The sequence below is a fragment of the Mustela lutreola genome, chromosome 2 (assembly GCF_030435805.1).
Source record: "Mustela lutreola isolate mMusLut2 chromosome 2, mMusLut2.pri, whole genome shotgun sequence".
NCBI classification, from domain to species: domain Eukaryota; kingdom Metazoa; phylum Chordata; class Mammalia; order Carnivora; family Mustelidae; genus Mustela; species Mustela lutreola.
The window spans coordinates 190,780,984-190,799,965 of record NC_081291.1 but is presented as its reverse complement, the minus strand read 5'-3'; the positions used below and the strand labels follow the sequence as shown (position 1 = coordinate 190,799,965).

Sequence of the window (18,982 nt, the reverse complement as noted above, 5' to 3'; positions counted from 1 at the left end):
TGTGCAGGTAGACTCTAAGTCTTACGCATACCTCAGAGTCAATTTCCACATACCAGTACTTCTTTTTACAGATTGGTAAAAATAATCAACCCGGGCACAAATATTTTCCCCCTTATTAGCAAAGCCACTGTTACGTAAGTGTATATTGTTTTTAACGGTTACAGTAATGTTTCTGATTTCTCTTTTCTCAAAAAAGGTCAAGATCTGGAGGACAGAAATCTTGAATGAGCTATTGTTAGATGAATTTCTGGAGCCTAGGAGACCATTACCACACAACCGAGCTATGAAGCAAAAAAACCCCAGAAATGCTGTTGAATATCTCAGAATACTGAGACCCTGAAATAGTACTCCTATATTTAAGAAAAAAAAAAAAAAAGAAAGAAAGAAAAAAAAGAAAAAGAAAAAAAGTAAAGAAAAAAGAACCCACCTAAAACCATTTGTGTTTTAAGGGCCTGCTCATTATTCATTACCACCTATAGTCTTATGAATATATATTAAGCCAATCTAAAACTGTTATAGGAGTTGCAATATTTTAATCATGCAAAATGTTTTTCTTACTTTATGATTCATCTTAAATTCCTGGGTAGAAGAATGATGCTAAATCATAGGCTCTTTATTGCCAGTGGAGGGGGGGGATACGCATCTGTTATTTTCATTAAATCATAGGGATTGTTGGACAATGTTTAACAATAAAAAATGATAAAAAAAAGACCTCTAGATAATGTTTAAACGTATTACTGTCATCATGAAACTAAAGAAGGTGAACCTAGCAATAAATGCACATCTATTTTGAAGCTATAAAAACAAAGTAGGACCTATATTAAATATGAAATTGTTAGTAGGGTCATCTCTTTGACATAAAGAATAGCATCATTAAATCGTAGCATAGAGTAAAAGCCCACATATACACACAAGAAAAAGAAACATGCTTGCATCTGTTCAAAGTGATTGTTGTAGATGTTCTATGAGAAAACCTTGTATTTTTTTAAGCTTTTTTTTTTTTTTTTTTTAAGCCAAAACATATATAACCTGGAAAACTAGAAAGTTGAGATGCTCTATTTTTCTTGGTCCAGAAATCAACCTTTATATATAAATTCTTGATGGAACATGGCATTTAGCTAAACTTAAGCCCTCTGTTTTTATTTGTTGCATAAAGCATAGATTCTAATAAACACAGAGTGTTACATAACCATGCTTCAAAGGCTTCTGGAAACTAAGCAACTCATAGCAACCTCTCTGCCTTCAGCAATCATACTCCAGTGAATCATCCAAGTGACCTTATTTGCTCATTAGAAACTCTGTGTACAGGTTGCAAATGTCAGAGTCTGAATTTACATTTTAAAAAGTACATCTTGCGGCAGTTTAATGAAAATATTTCAAAGATCTCAGGTCAAATTCAACTATTTACTCATCTGTTCCCTTAGCTTTAAATATTTTCTGGCTGGGATTCACGTAGTTTTCACAAGCCATCCTTTATGATCACTCTCCTCTTAACATTTCAGTATTGTAACAGTTTGAAACATCATTTGGAAAGGGGGCTGCTGTTACACTATTATTTCCGCCCCCATCTCAGCATGATGACAAATAATTTAAGAAACATTTGATTTTAGTGTTGTTTACGCTCTCAGAACAGTATGAATCTGCACATACCAAGACACACACCTTACGAATGAGGCGTGAAGGCAGTTAGTTGAAGAGAGAGAAGCTCGCCTGTGCCATGAATTTGTGTATTTGCTATACAGGATTTACAATTCCTTTTCCCATGCTACCTACTGCCCTGGAACTACACATTAAGTTTTTCTGTGTGTAACAGAAATGTCATCATCAGCAATATCACTACCAACCACACAGAGGCAGCCATGAGCAGAGGCGGCACAAAGTGCAGGAGCTTTGCAGTACCTTGCTCAACCTCTGCAGCTGTGAGCTGGAGGAAGATAGGTAGTGACATAAAGGCCTTGGTTTACTGATCTGTCCCATGAAGCTAACACAAACTACCTTACAGGGCCGCTGGGAATATGAAACTAGATACTTATTTAAAATGGCCCGAAAACAGAAGGTCCTCAAAAAGAGGTGCCCTAACACCCACTTTCCTTGGCACTACTCAAAATGTGGTATCATCATTTATGTTCTTCAAAATGGATTAGAAGGAATGGTTTGTCCTTGGGGGCTTAGCAGTTTTCCTTTTGATTCAAGGCTGATTTGGTAATCGTTCTAAGTGAAGAAATACAATGGAAGAAAGAAAGTAATGATTCGGATAATATAAAGGGCATTATGTTTTTTTCTTTCTTTTTCTATGGCCAAACAATATAAAATTTTAGGCAAATATAACATATTAAGAGAGTGTGTTTTTCTTCCTAGGTATGAAATGTATGACCTGTCTACTTGTCTGTAGGTTTAGATCTGAGTTCTGCATCACCCACATTGCTATTTACTAATTAGAGAATGTTGGTGTTTATGTTGAAGATCAGCAACTAAAAAGACCAACATGAGACAGTATATAAGCAAAGGGTTTTTGCTGTGTGTGTGTGTGTGTGTGTGTGTTTAATTTTCTAGAATACAGCTGCAGATTCTTATGGCAGAAACAATACTATGTCTTTCAGCAGTCACCATTAAGACCACATTCCAAAACCTTAGTGATACGAATCGGACTTCTCTTTTAGCTTTCCAAAATCTATCATCTTATTTTGAAGTGATAGTTAAAAGCATCCTTAAAGTGTTTCTTCTACTTAGCCTGGCATTATCCCCCAAATAGTTCACCTTACAACAGTTTCTTAGGGAAGATAGTCACCATGTATTCTCCACAGATTTGAGTGAAAGTTGATGTCTTGCTATTTGATATACAGGATATATGGGTTCAAAAAATGGAACAGCTCAAGAATGCAGACATGTTACCTGTTCATAGGTTTATATTTCATAGTGACAGAAGAAGTTCAAATGACTTCTTCAGAAACTTTAAATTTGTTCTGTCACCAAATCCTGCTTTCCAGGGAATTAAAAATTTGATGAATTTCTTGACTTGATTAATATATCCATCTTGCCACTGTGGATTCTTCACAGTGAAAATCTGTATTCAATTCACTGGCTTAGTAGTTGGAAATACCAATGGCACAGAACACTTCAGCAAAGTCAGAAAATACAGCACAGAAATCCTAATTTTTTGTACTTTCCCTATCTGAAATGGTTCTATAATACCAAGCTACAATGTCGTGTAAAGGTATAAGAATAAAGTCGGAAAGATGAAAGACCAAAAAGAAATGAGACTTGTAAAACGCTAAGGATAATAAAAAGAACTCTTAAAGCTAAGCTTGGAACACTAAGAGCCAAAAGCTATCATAGGTGTATCTGCTGCTTATGGAAGATGGTACAATCATAATAATAACAGAGAGCTGTTGTCTTCCTCATTAACAGGTGAGAGGCAAAAAGCAATATATATATATTTTTTCATGCAGGAGTCTGCTTCTCCTTCTCACTCTGCCTGCCGCTCCCCTTGCTTGTGCTTGCTCTCTCTCTAAAATAAATAAATAAATAAAATCTTAAAAAAAAAAAAGGCTAAGGGAGCTATGACATCATACTATTACACATCCCCAAAAAACTAAAGATTTTTATTTGGTTGCAAATGTAATATGAATAGAAAATGTGATGACTGTCAGGAAAGCTAGTTTCCCTTAGATTAAATTAACAAGAGACAAGTATCAAGATAAAGGGAGGTAATGGGGTACTCTACGTCATACTTGCCAGGCTCTATCTGGAATACTGTGCTGTTAGTTCTGGAGACATGCCACAAGAGGGATGTACACCATGCCATGTGTATTTTGATGAGGGACAAGAGGGAAGTCTTGGGAGCAGTAGGTATTGTGAGGAGCATGTTAAAGGCCCTCTGACTTGAGTGGCAGCTTGTAGAACAGCTCTTGGGGACAGAGTACAGAATTAATGTATTTATTTTCATATGTTTAAGGCAATATTAAAAAAAAATAAGAAAAACCCTGAATTGCTTACCTTGTGACATAGTGAGATTCCTAGGACTGGAATGTGCTCTATTGATGGTTAGTTATGATGTGTGGCGGAACTGATAAATGGTATTTCTGCACTGAACTGCGTCACTAGAGTATAGAACATCACAAAATCCAGAAGGTTTTAAGATCAATATTGGAGTAAAAGCTGGCGTTATGAACCTGTAGCTAATTAGGTGTGGTTTAAGGTATGTTGGGGATCCTCTCCTGCTACTTTCCCCTCCAAAACAACAACAAAAAAGTCTTCGTTATAAAAATATTATTACATTAGATAACCAGTCCATGAGGTCTTGCATATTTCTTCAGTTTCAAGAAGATCACTATTAAAATGTAAATGTCCTTAAAGAAAGCAGTAACATATGGGAATTGGTTAAAGCTTGTTGACAGACAAGAACGAGAGAGGTGGCAAGAGTAAATAAGATCTAAGTGAGCACAAGCCTGTAGAAAACAAATCTGTAGGGAAAGAACCAAGAATATTTTCTTTGAGGTTTCCCTAGAGATCCAGGAGATGATCAAGGCTCAAGTTCCACTTATATGAAGATACTACCCAATTTTCCCAGGTGTCTACATCATTAGAGCTTTCAATGAGTACAGTTTCTGAAAGGGTCACTAACGTAAAGCATTCAGTGTTTACTATAGAGAATTTCTGTATAAATTTCAGATTTCTAGAGAATTTCAGATACCGATAAATACCTAGATAAACCACCAAATTTCAGGAAACTCAATTTGTGTCAAGGTTTTTATCAAAACCCAACTAGACGGGTACCTGGCTGGCTCAACTGTTAGAGCATCTGACTCTTGATAGCAGAATCATGGGTTCAAGCCCTGTGTTTAGTGTAGAGATCACTTTAGGAAAACAAAACAAAACACACAAAATACCAAACTAGACTTCCATGTACAGTGTAATATTATGTCACTAAATAAAATTAACTTTTGGGTAGATTCTACTTCATTAAATATGCTATTATTTATGTTATCACTTAATAATATTTGTTAAAGTTACAGAGATCACATCGTTACACAGGAGATCAATGTAGCTTGAGTCAAGATTTTTATTCTAAACATCACATTTGAAATTCTATGTATTTACATTTATCAAAATCCTAAATAAAACAATATTTTCATGTGTGTGTGTGTGTGTATGTGTGTGTATATATGTTTATTAATTTATTTTTTTAAAGTAAACTCTACACCCAACATGGGGCTGGAACTCACAACTCTGAGATTAAGAGTCACATGCTCTAAGAAGTGAGCCACCCAGCTGCCCCTAAACTTGTATTTTCTATTTCCCCAACTGGTTACTACTCTACTCCTCCTTGCTTTCTTGGTTTGGTATCCTAAGTAATAACATCACTAACATTCTTCCCCTTGCTCAGAATGAAAACTTATATTTTCTCTTCTCTATCCCAAGTTCAAACAATTGCTGAGTTCTTTCACTCTAAGAAAATGTTCTTTCTAGCCTATTGTCATCCCTTTAGCTCAAGCCCTAATTAGCTTTTACATATACTGTAATTTTTCATAATTAATATCTGTACTTCCAATCTCCTTCTTCAAGAAAGCTCTCCATGGGTCCATGAGAACTCTTCCTAAAGCACACATTCTTATCAGGTAGCTCCTTAACTTAGAAACCTTCAGTGACTCAATATAAGAACTATGGAAAAAAGTCTAAACTAATTAATATAGCACTGAAATCTTCTATTATGTGATCTTGATCTGTCTTTTCAGCTTTATCTCTTATTCCTTTTTAGGGTCATCATTCTCCAATTAATACATTGTGCTATTCATTATGTAAGAATGTTCTATACTCTCCAATAGCTGAGATGGCCTTCCTCAATTTGTCTACTATAATTTTATCCACTTGCCAAGGTCCAGGCTTAGAGTCTTTTCCTTAAGTCAGTCACTCTATCCATCAATTTCTCTTTCTTTATTTCTTGCTTTTACTGATCTCCTTTCTTCCATGGAACATTCCTGTCCCCTTCTCATTTACTGCATTATGACTTGCATCCTAGTTTGGTTTTATATATCTCTTCTCTCCTACCGACTTAGCATCAAGGATAGTGCTTAACAAAGAACTACAGTAGTCCCCAAGTACTAAAAATGTATTTTGGTTTGATTATTAAAAAAGTATATATTGATTGCATGTTGATTACATTTTCAGGTATGTGAGGAGGGAGTCTAAGGGCATTACTTCAGCAGTTTGGAGCTGGGAGGGGTCATGTATGAGTTGCTACACATCTAGCATTTATTTCTATTTCTTTATAAAAATGGTGCATACATTTGCTTCCCCAAACAGTGCAGCTCTTTGGTGCAGGCAATCCCATCACACTAAAGGAGCATTCTTCCTGTCAACAACAGGGGCACACTGGGACCATTAGTCACAGCTGCAGCCATCTCTCCTAAATGCCCCGATGGCATGTGGAACTGTGATCTTCTGGGCAGGAAGAGAGGAGGGAACCATCTCTCACCACACTCACTGGTAGCACAGGGGACTGGTGGGTGCCTCAGGCTACTTCACTGGACAGCACTGGCCCTTTCTTCTTTACTCTTAGAGAGACTGTCCGGGTAACCACTTCCCCAGGAGTCCACCTCCCGAGTCCACTTTCCACTTCCTAGAAACTCCAGGGTAATTCCCTTGATTCAACCAGTCATGGCAATACACTCCTCCTTCCTAGAAATTTCTTTGGGGATGTGTGACTGAATTCTGGTCAACAGAAGATGAAAGAAAATTTGCTAAAGTGACCTCATTCTTAAAAAGAGAAAAAAGGTCTATTTGGCTTTTCTTGTGTTACATTTGGAACCATGGCTGTTGTCTTGTGACTACAGCAGTGCCATCCTTTGGGCGTGGGTGCACCTGGAGGGTTGAAAGCAGAAAGACAGAACGAACCAGGAAACTTGATGATACTATCACGGGTCCTGGGGTCACCCTACCTCAGGACTTTTGATTGTGTGGCAAAATACATCTTCTTTACCATCTGATTGAGCTGAACAGGAGGTTTCCTTTACTATAGCTAGAGATACCCTGATGCCTCAGCCTTCCCCTTGGCATCTGGCAATGTTCAGGGTGGCAGATACTGATCACTGTGAGGGCTTCGGGGGAGAAGAACATTATTTCAGTGGTCTGTTTAAAAATTTGTGTTAGGTTGTTGCTAGGTCCTGAATCTGTCATTTTTTTTTTTTTTCATGGATCTGGTAAGTCATAATCTACCTAAAATACCTTGTACTTTTCCTTTTTCAACAATGATGAAACTTACAATTAGTAATGTTTTTCTTTTTCACTAGTTTAAAAGCTCCATAAAGGCAGTGACTACATCTGCCAGGAGAATTCCTGTATTTACAGCACCAAGCAGAGGGCTGGCACACTGGTGTTCAGTGAGTAGGTGCTCAGCAAATATCTGAGAAACAAATAAATGAATGAGTAAATGAATAAACAGAATATCGAAAACATTCTCCCTATCATTTCTTTTGCTCACACTCCCAAAGCCCTGATTCCTTACCAGTTTAAGCTTTCTGAAGTGAGCTATGTCCTGCATTTGCGGAGGCAGGACAGAGAAAAGGGAAGGAAGCTATCTTTATAGCTATTGTCTGCTCTCTCAGTGGATAAAGGAAAAAGAGACAATTTTTAAAGATAACTTACAAAATATTTCATAAAGAAAAACTATAATCATTTCCTGAATTGCATATTGGATCAAAATATCATGTAAAAATGTTCAGAATTATTTTATAACCAGAACGAGCTGAGGATAACCAAGCAGAGCAAAGATTTGCCAATCACTCTTTCAAGTCCCTCATTTTTCAAAAGAGTAACTGAGAGCTACTGTCACCAAGATCTGCATTAGTCTTTCTTATTCTCTATGATGTAATAAATAATTGAATGCAGACAGATACATTCACCAGCAACAAAAAGGATATTTTCCTGGCAGTGTTGTTCCAACTCGGTAATCAGTGTAGCTCTTGCTTGGATGAAAGTTGAAAATAAAAAGAAGACCTGCTCTCTCAAAAGCAATGATCTTATTGGCTTCATGCTTTTCACTCACATAGGCCTGCAAGAATTAACACATATATTCCATTATTACGTTGTGGGTGCTGATAGAAGCAAATTATTTATTAAAAAGTTGGTTTTGTCTTTATTAATAGACTTCTTAGTCATTAAGCCAACAAACGAAAATGTATTGTATTTTTTGAATGTCTTGCAATTTTGCCACGCATCAAACTCTGCACTAACAAAAGTCACAAAAATGGCTTAAAGAGTATAAAAATCTCAGTAGTTATTGACAACTTCAAATAAAGCACAGAGGATCAGCACTGTGGCTTAGGTTTTAAGTACTTATATCACCTATAAAGTGTGTGTGTGTGTGTGTGTGTGTGTGTGTGCGCATACTGGATATTTACAAGTGAATTTTCTTTAAGACTTTTAGTCCCCAGATTAATGAGGTAAGGTATATAAAATTACATTTTAAAATAAAATGTAACATTGTTATTGTACTGGGATTTCTGAAGTTGTATTTACCTTAAAAACTTTACATTATTGCACACCTTTGTCAGATTCAATGGCAACCTAATGTTCTTTACAATTTATCTTTTTTTCTAATAAAAGAGAAAGTCTAAAAAGAAATTATATTTACCAAGTCTCCCATTTTATACACCATGTTTTATTGTAGGCAGCGAGAAGCCTTCGCTTTTTCAACACCACCCTCTGGCAGCTCCCATTTTGAAAGGACTGATTTCCCTGCGTATCAGCAGCACTACTCTTAGTAACTTAGCCATGTGAACAAGGCTCTAGAGTAAACAGCATGCCTTTTGGTATTCAACATTGTTCCTGCTGAAAAGGAGCATCATTTTGCTCTCTCTTCTGGAAACTGCATTACTAATAAACGTGATTAGGGCATTCATGTCATGTAGCCAATCTTGGTGAATACATAAGTACCTTTGTTCAATCTTTACAAAAAAAAAAAAAAAGTCATAGACACCAAAGTCAAAAAACATCAACAGTAATTTCAAATAGTACCAGTAAAAAGTAAATGGATTATAAGTAACACATACTATATGCTAATTTTAGCAAGGGGAAAAAGCCTGTATAAAATTTGCACCTGTTAATTACATTTTCTAAAACTTATTGAAAACTGAGACTTTAATTCCAGAGGAGAGTCAGACTCATGAAAAATACAAAACAGCATGCAGGTATAATGGCATCTATTGAGATGACAAGTTAGAGACCAGTAAAGGAAGGGAGAAAAAAAAAGGAATAAAGAGATCTACATGTTGTCAAAATAGTCTCTTTATGACAGCAAAATTATTTATATAAAGAAAACAGTCAAAACAATTAAGATGTTTCCACAGCAATTTCCAAAATGGACTCCATGCGGAGCTTTTGTCATTTATTTTAACCAATTGAAATAAAAATTACTGAATTTAACCAACAACAAACTAAACAGGAAAGTAAGCAGGGCATTGTGTTTAAGATTTTCATTATCTATTGGAGAGACTTCAGTGACATGTTTTGACAACCCGAAGTATGTTCCAGGGCACTACACACTGAATAATAAAGTGGTTTTTAAAAGATCCGCATATGGATTTAAATCGATTGCCATTCCAAGCATGTACAACATTGGAGACTAAAACATAACATTTAGAATAAAGAGCTTACCTGTGGAGCTGAAAGCCAACCACATCTTTCTTCCAATTTATTCATATCCCTGTCAAAGTTATTTAGGAACTTATAGCGAAGGAGGTCATCGTCAGTTAAATGAAACTGCCTTCTGGCATAATGATAACTCTCATTATTTCCTTTCCTTGGGAAGTCCAACCATTCAGGATGCCCAAATTCATTACCTGTTTTTTAAAAAAAACACAAAAAACAAATATAAACCTCACCCAGTAATATCAGCATTTCTTGCTAAGATGACTCAATAATTATATGTCTTAAAGTCCTTAAAATCAGTTTAGGTTATAATTTACCACAGCTGTGTCCTGTGAACGATTTACAGCCATGGTTCAAAAACGGCACAGTGTAGCACAGAGAGGGCTGACCACATCTGGACTCAGGATTCCAGCCATACAGCCCTTGATATATGCCTCTTTTTCCACAAACTGAGAACACTTACCTCTACCATACTTATGTCATCTCTGAAACAATCTCTAATATCTCTGATTAATTTCCAAAATCTCTCTTTCCATCATTTCTGTAATCTGTACAATGCTTTACAATTACCCAAGGCTTTGAATGTACATTGTGTTTTGATCCTCTGTGGGCCTCTTCATTATATCCATCTTGCAGAGGAGAAATCCAAAGCTGTGGACAGTTTTGCCCAAGCTCACACAGATAATAAGTGCAAAGGTAACCATTAAAATTGAGTTCTTTTGATTAAAATCCAAAGATTTTAATGAGGTTCCTTCTACCTCATCCACACATTAGGCAGGTATGTTTTAAACTTCAGGTGCCATAGAAACCCAAGTCATCACTCTTATTCATATTCCTTATTTCTTTCTCAGATCTTCATGTATCTATTAGAATCGTCATCTTTAATTTCAAATGTGTCTGCATGCATGTGCACATATATGGGTTCAGCTAGGACATCTGATTTGGAACCATATTGTTTATCATTGTAATGATGAGAACCAGAAACTCCATATACTGGAATATTGTTTATCATTGTACTGATGTTTATCAATTAAATATTGTTTAGCGTTGTAATGATGAGAACCAGAAACTCCATACACTGGAAAAACAAAATAAAATAGTAACACATAAATATTTTTCATTCTCAAAATTAAATTTAGATATTGGTTGTCTACTAGATTGGCTCCTATTGTTTTCCCCAAGGTGGATTTCTACTTTACAGTTTCTTGTTTTCCTCTTAAAAATTAAATACAGCTTTCTAAAATTTACTTTCATTTGCCACTTTGATGTTATAATTTTCTAAGTCATGAACTTCTCCTTTGTGTCAGAAAGTATTATAGCCAAAACAGGAATGTCCTACATTCAAAAAACTAATATATTAATATTTTAATAAATAAAAACTAGTACACTAGCATGTAATTCAAAATGATTTATTGTAGCACTGCTTTAGTAAACTTTGCTAAGAAACATTGGAATTTGCATTTAACTTTTTGGGACCACAGCCATCAAAGTAAAAATAGCATCCAAACAAATACGTCTGCAGCAGCTCCCTAAGAATCAAGCATCTACAAACATTTTGCTAAATTCTGGTATTTGTCAACAGAATATCCCTTACAATTTTACCTGTGATGTGACAGAAGAGGGAACCAGATTTCTGACTCTCTGGGCCTCCAGTTACTTTAGGATGCTTCAAGGGACACTGGCAATTTCCCACTGCCATACTTCGGAGCTCTGCTTAGGTCTGGAGCCTGTCATGGCGTAGCCAAGGCACAGCCCACTCTAACATCCGTTCAACTGGCAAACCCAGGCACCTTTGGAATTGCAGGAGAACAGAGAAAGGGACTGCCTACCTGAGGAAAACCATATGTCTAAGCACCAGTGAAATTTCAACTAGTAGAGAACTTTAGAAAGACTAGAAATGACTTAAGTTGGCTAAAGTATAGTAGCCTACAGCTAAATCCAGGCTTTCTATAAGCATGATACTGTTGTTCTGGGATGGCCATCAACTCTGGATTGACTACGGTATTACCAAGCAACCCCTTCAGCTTTCTGGGGGAGATTGTTCGATCACTGTCATCCTGATTACCATAGCAGAGGCGACAGCATATGCTTCATGTCTGTTTATTACAGGCTGGGCACATGCACTGCACATGAATTAACATCTTCAACAACACTAGAGAAGGCACTATTATTATCCCAAGTTTATAAGAAAGGAAGCTGAGCCACAGACATTTATTAAGTACTGGGATCTTTGAATGCAGAGAGTCTGGTTTTAGTATGCTGATGGTTAGGACTCCATCATATTGTCAGAAATAAATACCATGGAAATACAGTGCCAAGAATGACCAACCTCTCCTACGTGGACAGAGACTCCAAGCTGATGGAATGACATGTACGGATGGATTGGAGTGAGGACGTGAGATGTAGTTAGGACTTTGGTTTAGCCACAAAACAGAGTTAGTGGTGAGGGGAAGAGGAGGGACAGACAAGATGAGGTTAGATTAGGATAGGCCTCATAAAATGAGGAGCGTAATTACATTGCAGGCAGTAGGGAGCTAAAGGTTATTTTCTAAGTAGGGGGATGAGAAGTTCAAATGCATTTATTATTAAACTACCTCTACAGTGTGAAAAAAAGACACAGAGTATTGGGGATAGCTACACAGTAGAACAGCTATCACAGAATCCAAAGTATATAAGGTAAGATGCAGTGAGAATGAGGAAAAGAATGATTCAAATGGCATTTCTTCTATACTGCTGGTGGGAATATAAATTGATACAGCCACTGTGAAGAACACTATGGAGGTTCCTCAAAAAATTAAAAGCAGAATTACTATATAATCCAATAATTCCACTACCGGGTATTTATTCAAAGAAAACAAAAACACTAATTCCAAAAGATATGTGCACCCCAATGTTTACTGCAGCATTATTTGTAATAGCCAAGATAAGGAAGCAACCTAAGTGTCTACTGATGGATGAATAGATAATGAAGATGTGGTGTATGTATGTATGTGTGTACGCGTGTATGTCTGTATATATATATTACACAGCCATTAAAAAGGACGAGGTTGTACCATTTGCAAAAACATGGATGGACCCAAGGGGTATTATGCTAAGTGAAACAGGGCCAAATGAGAAAGACACATACAAGAGGATTTCACTCATATGTGGAATGTAAAAAAAGATAAGCAACAAAAAGCAGAATCAGAAATACAGAGAACAAGCTGATGGTTGCTGTGGCAGGATGAGCAAGATAGGTGAAGGGAATGGGAGATACAGGCTTCCAGTTATAAAACGAATAAATCACAGGAATAAAAGGCACAGCATAAGGAACAAAGTCAATGATACTGTAATAGTGTTGCACAGTACCAGACGGTAGCCAAGCTTGTGGTGAGTGGGGCATAATGTATACGTTTGTCAATCACCATGTTGAACACCTGAAACTACTGTAACACAGCATGTCAACTATACTCAAACAAAATGAAGCAAACAAACAAACAAACAACAAATGACATTTCTGAGGAGGATAATAACGGATAATAACAGAATTTGATGCTGCCTGATGAATGTAGGTTGTAAAAGCGGAAACTCTGAGTGCAGTTTTAAAGTTTCAAGCTCAGGTGACTGAGTAGTGCCACACGAACCACACTAGTGAACAATGGTGACAGAGGAAGTGTGTGGGAGGGAGATAATGAGTTTTCTGGCATACTAAATTTAAGACCTGAAGAATACACAGGCACTCATGGATATATAGTAACACTGATAAACATAAGGGACTGAAATTTAGGAGAGAACTGGGGGTGAGGACCAACAGTAATTTGTTAAGGCCTCAGTAAGAGACAGTAGTTACATCCACAAAAGGACAAAGGCTTATGGACAGCATCCTGAGGAACTGCAGGCAGAAGATTAATTAGAAAAGACCATGGAACAATGGTTAGCAAAGTAAGAGGGACATCAAGAAAAAATGTATCAAAGACTAAGAAGAGTTTCAAAAAGGATGGTCAGTGACAAATGCTACAAACACACACACACACAAACACACAAACTAAAAACTCAGACCTTGCTACCTTACTACCAATTTGGTATAGGAATGAAATGCTTTAGAGGAGTGCTTTGCAATCTATGGAATGCTCCAGAGAAAACATATAGATTCCAAGGAAGCTTGTTAAAAATGTTCATCACCTTTGGGGGAAGTCCCAGGCACTGATATACATTTTTTTCAACCTCCCTATACTGAATGAAAGCAGGATAACCAAAGGCCACTCTCTGAAGGAGAACAGAGTAGAGATTTGAACGTTCTTTCTATGTCTAATACGTCTAAGGAAAAGACAGTTATGTTACATGATGCCCATGGACACAGTGAGACTCGGGTTTTATCTGAGTGAGCCAGTTATGAGTGAATTTAGGCAATTTAATTTCTCCAGTGCTCAGTTTACTTGTCTGTAAAATAGGATAATATGTTTCATAAAAGTTCTTTTAAGATTCAAACATGCGGGCGCCTGGGTGGCTCAGTGGGTTAGGCCGCTGCCTTCGGCTCAGGTCATGATCTCAGGGTCCTGGGATCGAGTCCCGCATGGGGCTCTCTGCTCAGCGGGGAGCCTGCTTCCTTCTCTCTCTCTCTGCCCGCCTCTCTGCCTACTTGTGATCTCTGTCTGTCAAATAAATAAATAAAATCTTAAAAAAAAAAAAAAAAGATTCAAACATGCTGGGCGCCTGAGTGGCTCAGTTGGTTGAGCGACTGCCTTCGGCTCAGGTCATGATCCCGGACTTCCAGGATTGAGTCCCGCATCGGGCTCCCAGCTCCTTAGGAAGTCTGCTTCTCCCTCTGACCTTCTCCTCTCTCATGCTCTCTCTCACTCATTCTCTCTCAAATTAATAAATAAAATCTTAAAAAAAAATTCAAACATGCTAAGTGAGGCACTGGGCACAGGGTCTGTCAGCTATTGGCTTTCAATGTACAGAAGCTTTTATGTTACACATGTCCACTTATTACAGATGTTGTTCAGGAAAGAATTACATAAAGGGCGACAGATGAGAGCTATAATAAAGCTAAAATCAGAGTGGGGACCTGACCAGCCCTACTCTGTAGTAGGCATACAAGCAAGCAGGACGAATTCAATAGGCAACTAGTCAGTTGGCTCCTTTTGATTCAGTTTTCATGGTCCAACCTTATTCCTTTAAGTATGAAGTTGTAAAAGGATGCATTTATTCATATATTTAATAATACAAACCAATTTCCCTAAGCCCAGTGTGAATGACTTTTGAGTTATCTTCTATTTTAGATTTTTAAAAGGCAGAATTGGATGTGAAAATAATTTTGCCACAAGGATGGGGCAAATCAAATTGCCATGTTAGGAATCCCCTCTCCAGTTTCTTTCTTCCTTATTCCTACATGTTCACCTTGCAAAACCTCTGAACAAGTTCTCATGGGTTATTTATGGTGTATATATATTAATAGTATATATATTTACATATATTATATGTAGCATATATATTTATATGGTATATTTATTATCACATATACTATATATGCTTAGAGTATATATAGTATACAGCTGATTATATTCTACCTAAAACGAACATTTTAGGAACCTTCTAAAATCAGAGTTCTTCTTTGGCTGAAACACTAATGACAGTTGAGGTTCTCCATCTCCTGATTTCTTCTCCCCACCCTTTTTGATAACTATGCATAGTTATATGCTGTTTTGAATTTTAATGTAAGCATTTTCCACATCAATAAGTATATATATCTCTCCATGATGGTACTTCCTTATGTGCATACAACACAATTATATTTAACCATTTTCTTCATGTTAGTCATTTTTGCTTCTTCTATTATTTTAGTGCAATAAAACATGAGCAATCTTACAAATCCACCTCTGGATTTTTTTTTGTTTAATATTTCCCTAAGAAAAGAATATGCAGCTGCTGAGAAGGTAAGGAGATATGATTCTCAGAGAAAGCATTTTCCAAGTTTTGAACATTACTAATCATTTGAAGACATAGGCACAAGTTAACAAATTCTCACTGGAAGTAATGCTCAACACTCACACAAAATTATATTCCTTAATGCATATGTTTAATATGCTACTTTAAGAGCATTTTTCATCATTTAAAGGTTTTATTTTATTGCATTCTAAGACTAGTCCATTTTAAACATTTATCTTTTTGATAGCATATCTAAAAATTAGCAACAATTAATAAAAATAATTATTACATGAGATCAAATTAAATACTTGGAAAAATAAAAGACAAAGATGAAAGCAGGACAAATGTTTGGTGTCATAATACAATTTAGGATTTTTTAATGTATTTTAACTTTCACCTCATTTATCGTTGATAAGTATAAAGTCACTACTTTAAAAAACATTCCAATAAGCACATTTATATATTATGGAATATGCAATTGAATTTCTAAGTTATAAAAAAGAGCTATTTAAAAAAAATTCAAGATATGATGAAGACCCTATTCTATTAGAGAATCATTTATTAATCTCTATTAGAGACTAATTTAGATGTTCTGAAAATCTTTTCCTGGAGAGGCTTTGTTTAAACTGAAAGAAACAGAAGTTGCATAAAACAAAGAAATAGATAGAAAAATTACATTAGTGATCGCAGAGAAAACATTGTACAGGGTGGCTTTTGAATGTTATCTCTGTTGTAAATGAGCTGACAAGGGGCAAATTAAGTTTAATGTAGACAAACGCAACATTAAATTTCATATTTGGTTCAAAACTGTAAACACAAGCATAAAATAAATGGAAGCAAATCACAGAAAGACTTTCAAAGTGACCTTGGAATAATAGTGAACCATTCTCAGACTGAACAGAGAAAACTGGAAAATGCCTGTTAGTATCTTACATCAGCTCACAGCTCACAAACCTAATGAAGAAAAATACTATCATTAAAACAAGTTAAGAATGTTCTTCTCAGCTATGGTCCACAAATTACTTAGGAATGTGGCAGCACTTGAGACAGTACAGTGAAATATGGCCACCCAAATAAGCTTATAACTAAAGGCTGTTCTATAAAGATGGATACGAAATCTAAATTTATTCAGGTGATGGCCAAAAAGGTAATTGATTTGTTTTAGTACAGATAACTTGCCGGAATAAGAAACACATAATACAAATGAGTATTTTAATTTAACAAAATAAATATATGTATATGTATTTCTAAATTATAGGTATATGTGAGTATACATCCACGCATAATATATGTATGTCTTCCTCAAAGAATGCAACAGGCATTTCTAACTTGGAGCTCATGCATTGCTGGTGATTTCCTGATATTTCATGCAAAACATTGTATGCACGTTCACCTGTGTGTTTTTCTGAGGCATGAGAGAGTTTTCCTTCACATTCTCTGGGAGCCTGAGTCTTAAAAAGGGTAAGAATCACTCACTGTATTAGAATGTTGGTAACTAAAGGAATGGGTCACAGGTAAGAGTTTCTAAGCTACATAAAAAAGGGGAAAAAATGTGAAAACCTAAATGGAGGGAAGCATTTTTCAAACCGTGGGCTAGTTTATTCAACAGATAAGAAGCTTAGAAAAGTCACATTTAAACTAACTCTAGCACAGGGAGGCAAAGACTATGACATCTGGGAACAATATTTCCAAGTTAAAAATATGCATTACAAGTAACCTGGCACTAACCATCAAAGGATGATATTTCTGCTTGTTAAAATATGATTATGATCACTGATGTAATACATAGAATGTTACTTATTTCAAAATGATGGGAAGACAGTAATTTTTTTGAGCTGTCACCTGGGATATTTTGTAAGAAAATTCATAGTTCATGCCATGATTCACTGCATTCACTGTAATAACAGAACTGGGTGCTTCCAGAAATAAGACAGAAAGCTCTGGCTAATAAGTAATTTTTTTAAAATTTTTATAATTTAAAAAAAATTTATAAACATATAATGTATTATTATAATAAGTAACTTTAAAACCCAAACAGGGAAGCAAGTAACTAACATTGCTATAGTTAATTAATGATTCCAGAAAATTCTACCAAGTTCCTTCTCTCCTTTCCATTTCCTCTGTAAACAGCACCATTCATGTCTGGTTAATTGGGTAAAACCTCTCGGCACAAAATTCCTATTGGGATTGCTTTTCCTGTAATTAATTTTTTGCTGTTTGATGTAAAGGTCCAAACTATAAATTGACAAGAAGCCAGCTGGTCCAGTGATGGAATTCGAGACAATACAACTAATGAAAAAAGCCCCAGCTCTATTAGCTGAGCATTCTGATTAGCAGGTTTGTGTGTTTTGTTTCTCTAAACTGTAATGCATACTAATTTTACCTAGGAATTAATTAAAGCCTATCACAACCTCCATGCTGTGAATGTTATGTAACTCTTTGTTGATACTGAGTTTATGCATATATGAGAATAAGGTATAGTCCTCTTAAGAATGTAAAACACTTTAATTCTCCTCTTCAACTGTACTAAAAAGTAACTCTTAAGAGGAAGAATCTATTTTCAGTTTTCTTCTAGCTCTTTAGTGGATATTCAACTCTCCAAAGGGTGGGGCACAACATAAAATATTTTTCCAAATCAGGGACTGTGATATTCCCTTTTAGAAAAATAAACCTGCTATCTCCTGGCCCATTTTTGATAGTGATCAATGTGGTTCTGGGCAGTGATCACACCTAATATTTTTTTTCTTCCATAGTATGCTCCACTGTACTATATCTAGAACAGATATCCCTTAATATTTGTTAAAGTTGTATTATTAAAATTATTAAATTGTAATAATTATTAAATTATTAAAGATCTTTTTTTTTTAAAAGATTTTATTTATTTATTTGACAGAGAGAGATCACAAGCAGGCAGAGAGGCAGGCAGAGAGAGAGAGGAAGGGAAGCAGGCCCCCTGCTGAGCAGAGAGCCCCATGCGGGACTTGATCCCAGGACCCCGAGATCATAACCTGAGCCGAAGGCAGTGGCTTAACCCACTGAGCCACCCAGGCGCCCCAAATTATTAAAGATCTAATCATCTCTTTCCAGGTACAGAAACAAAATAAAAGAATCAGATCCAGAAGATGACATAAAGGTGGCACACAAACCAACCCTGGGGACTTTTGGCAACTCATTGTTGATATCAAGTTTATCTATATATACACTTGAAATACACACATGTGGTGTATATGGTACAGTCCTAAAGAGAACATTAAAAACAAACAAATGTCAATGCCTGTTCCTCTTAATATCCTCAAGACTTCCAAAATCAAACGGTTTGGTCTGGAGGTCTCTGGGTTTTCCTGTGGAGCCCCTCTTATGAGCATTCCTCCTTTAAAAGGTACAGGTCAGTGATTATATCCTGAGTCCCAGGACTTGCTATATTGGT

General features: G+C 36.2%; 1 protein-coding gene across 1 annotated transcript in view; it reads right to left on the bottom strand.

Moving 5' to 3' along the window:
* The window catches only part of GBE1 (1,4-alpha-glucan branching enzyme 1), a 278,156-nt gene that overhangs the window by 22,521 nt on the left and 236,653 nt on the right, over window positions 1-18,982 (bottom strand). The window contains exons 13-14 of the mRNA XM_059164440.1: window positions 9,655-9,839; window positions 7,920-8,050 (exon numbers count right to left, since the gene is read on the bottom strand). Of these exons, the coding sequence (XP_059020423.1) occupies window positions 7,920-8,050; window positions 9,655-9,839 (316 nt within the window). The remainder of the gene's footprint in view (window positions 1-7,919; window positions 8,051-9,654; window positions 9,840-18,982) is intronic.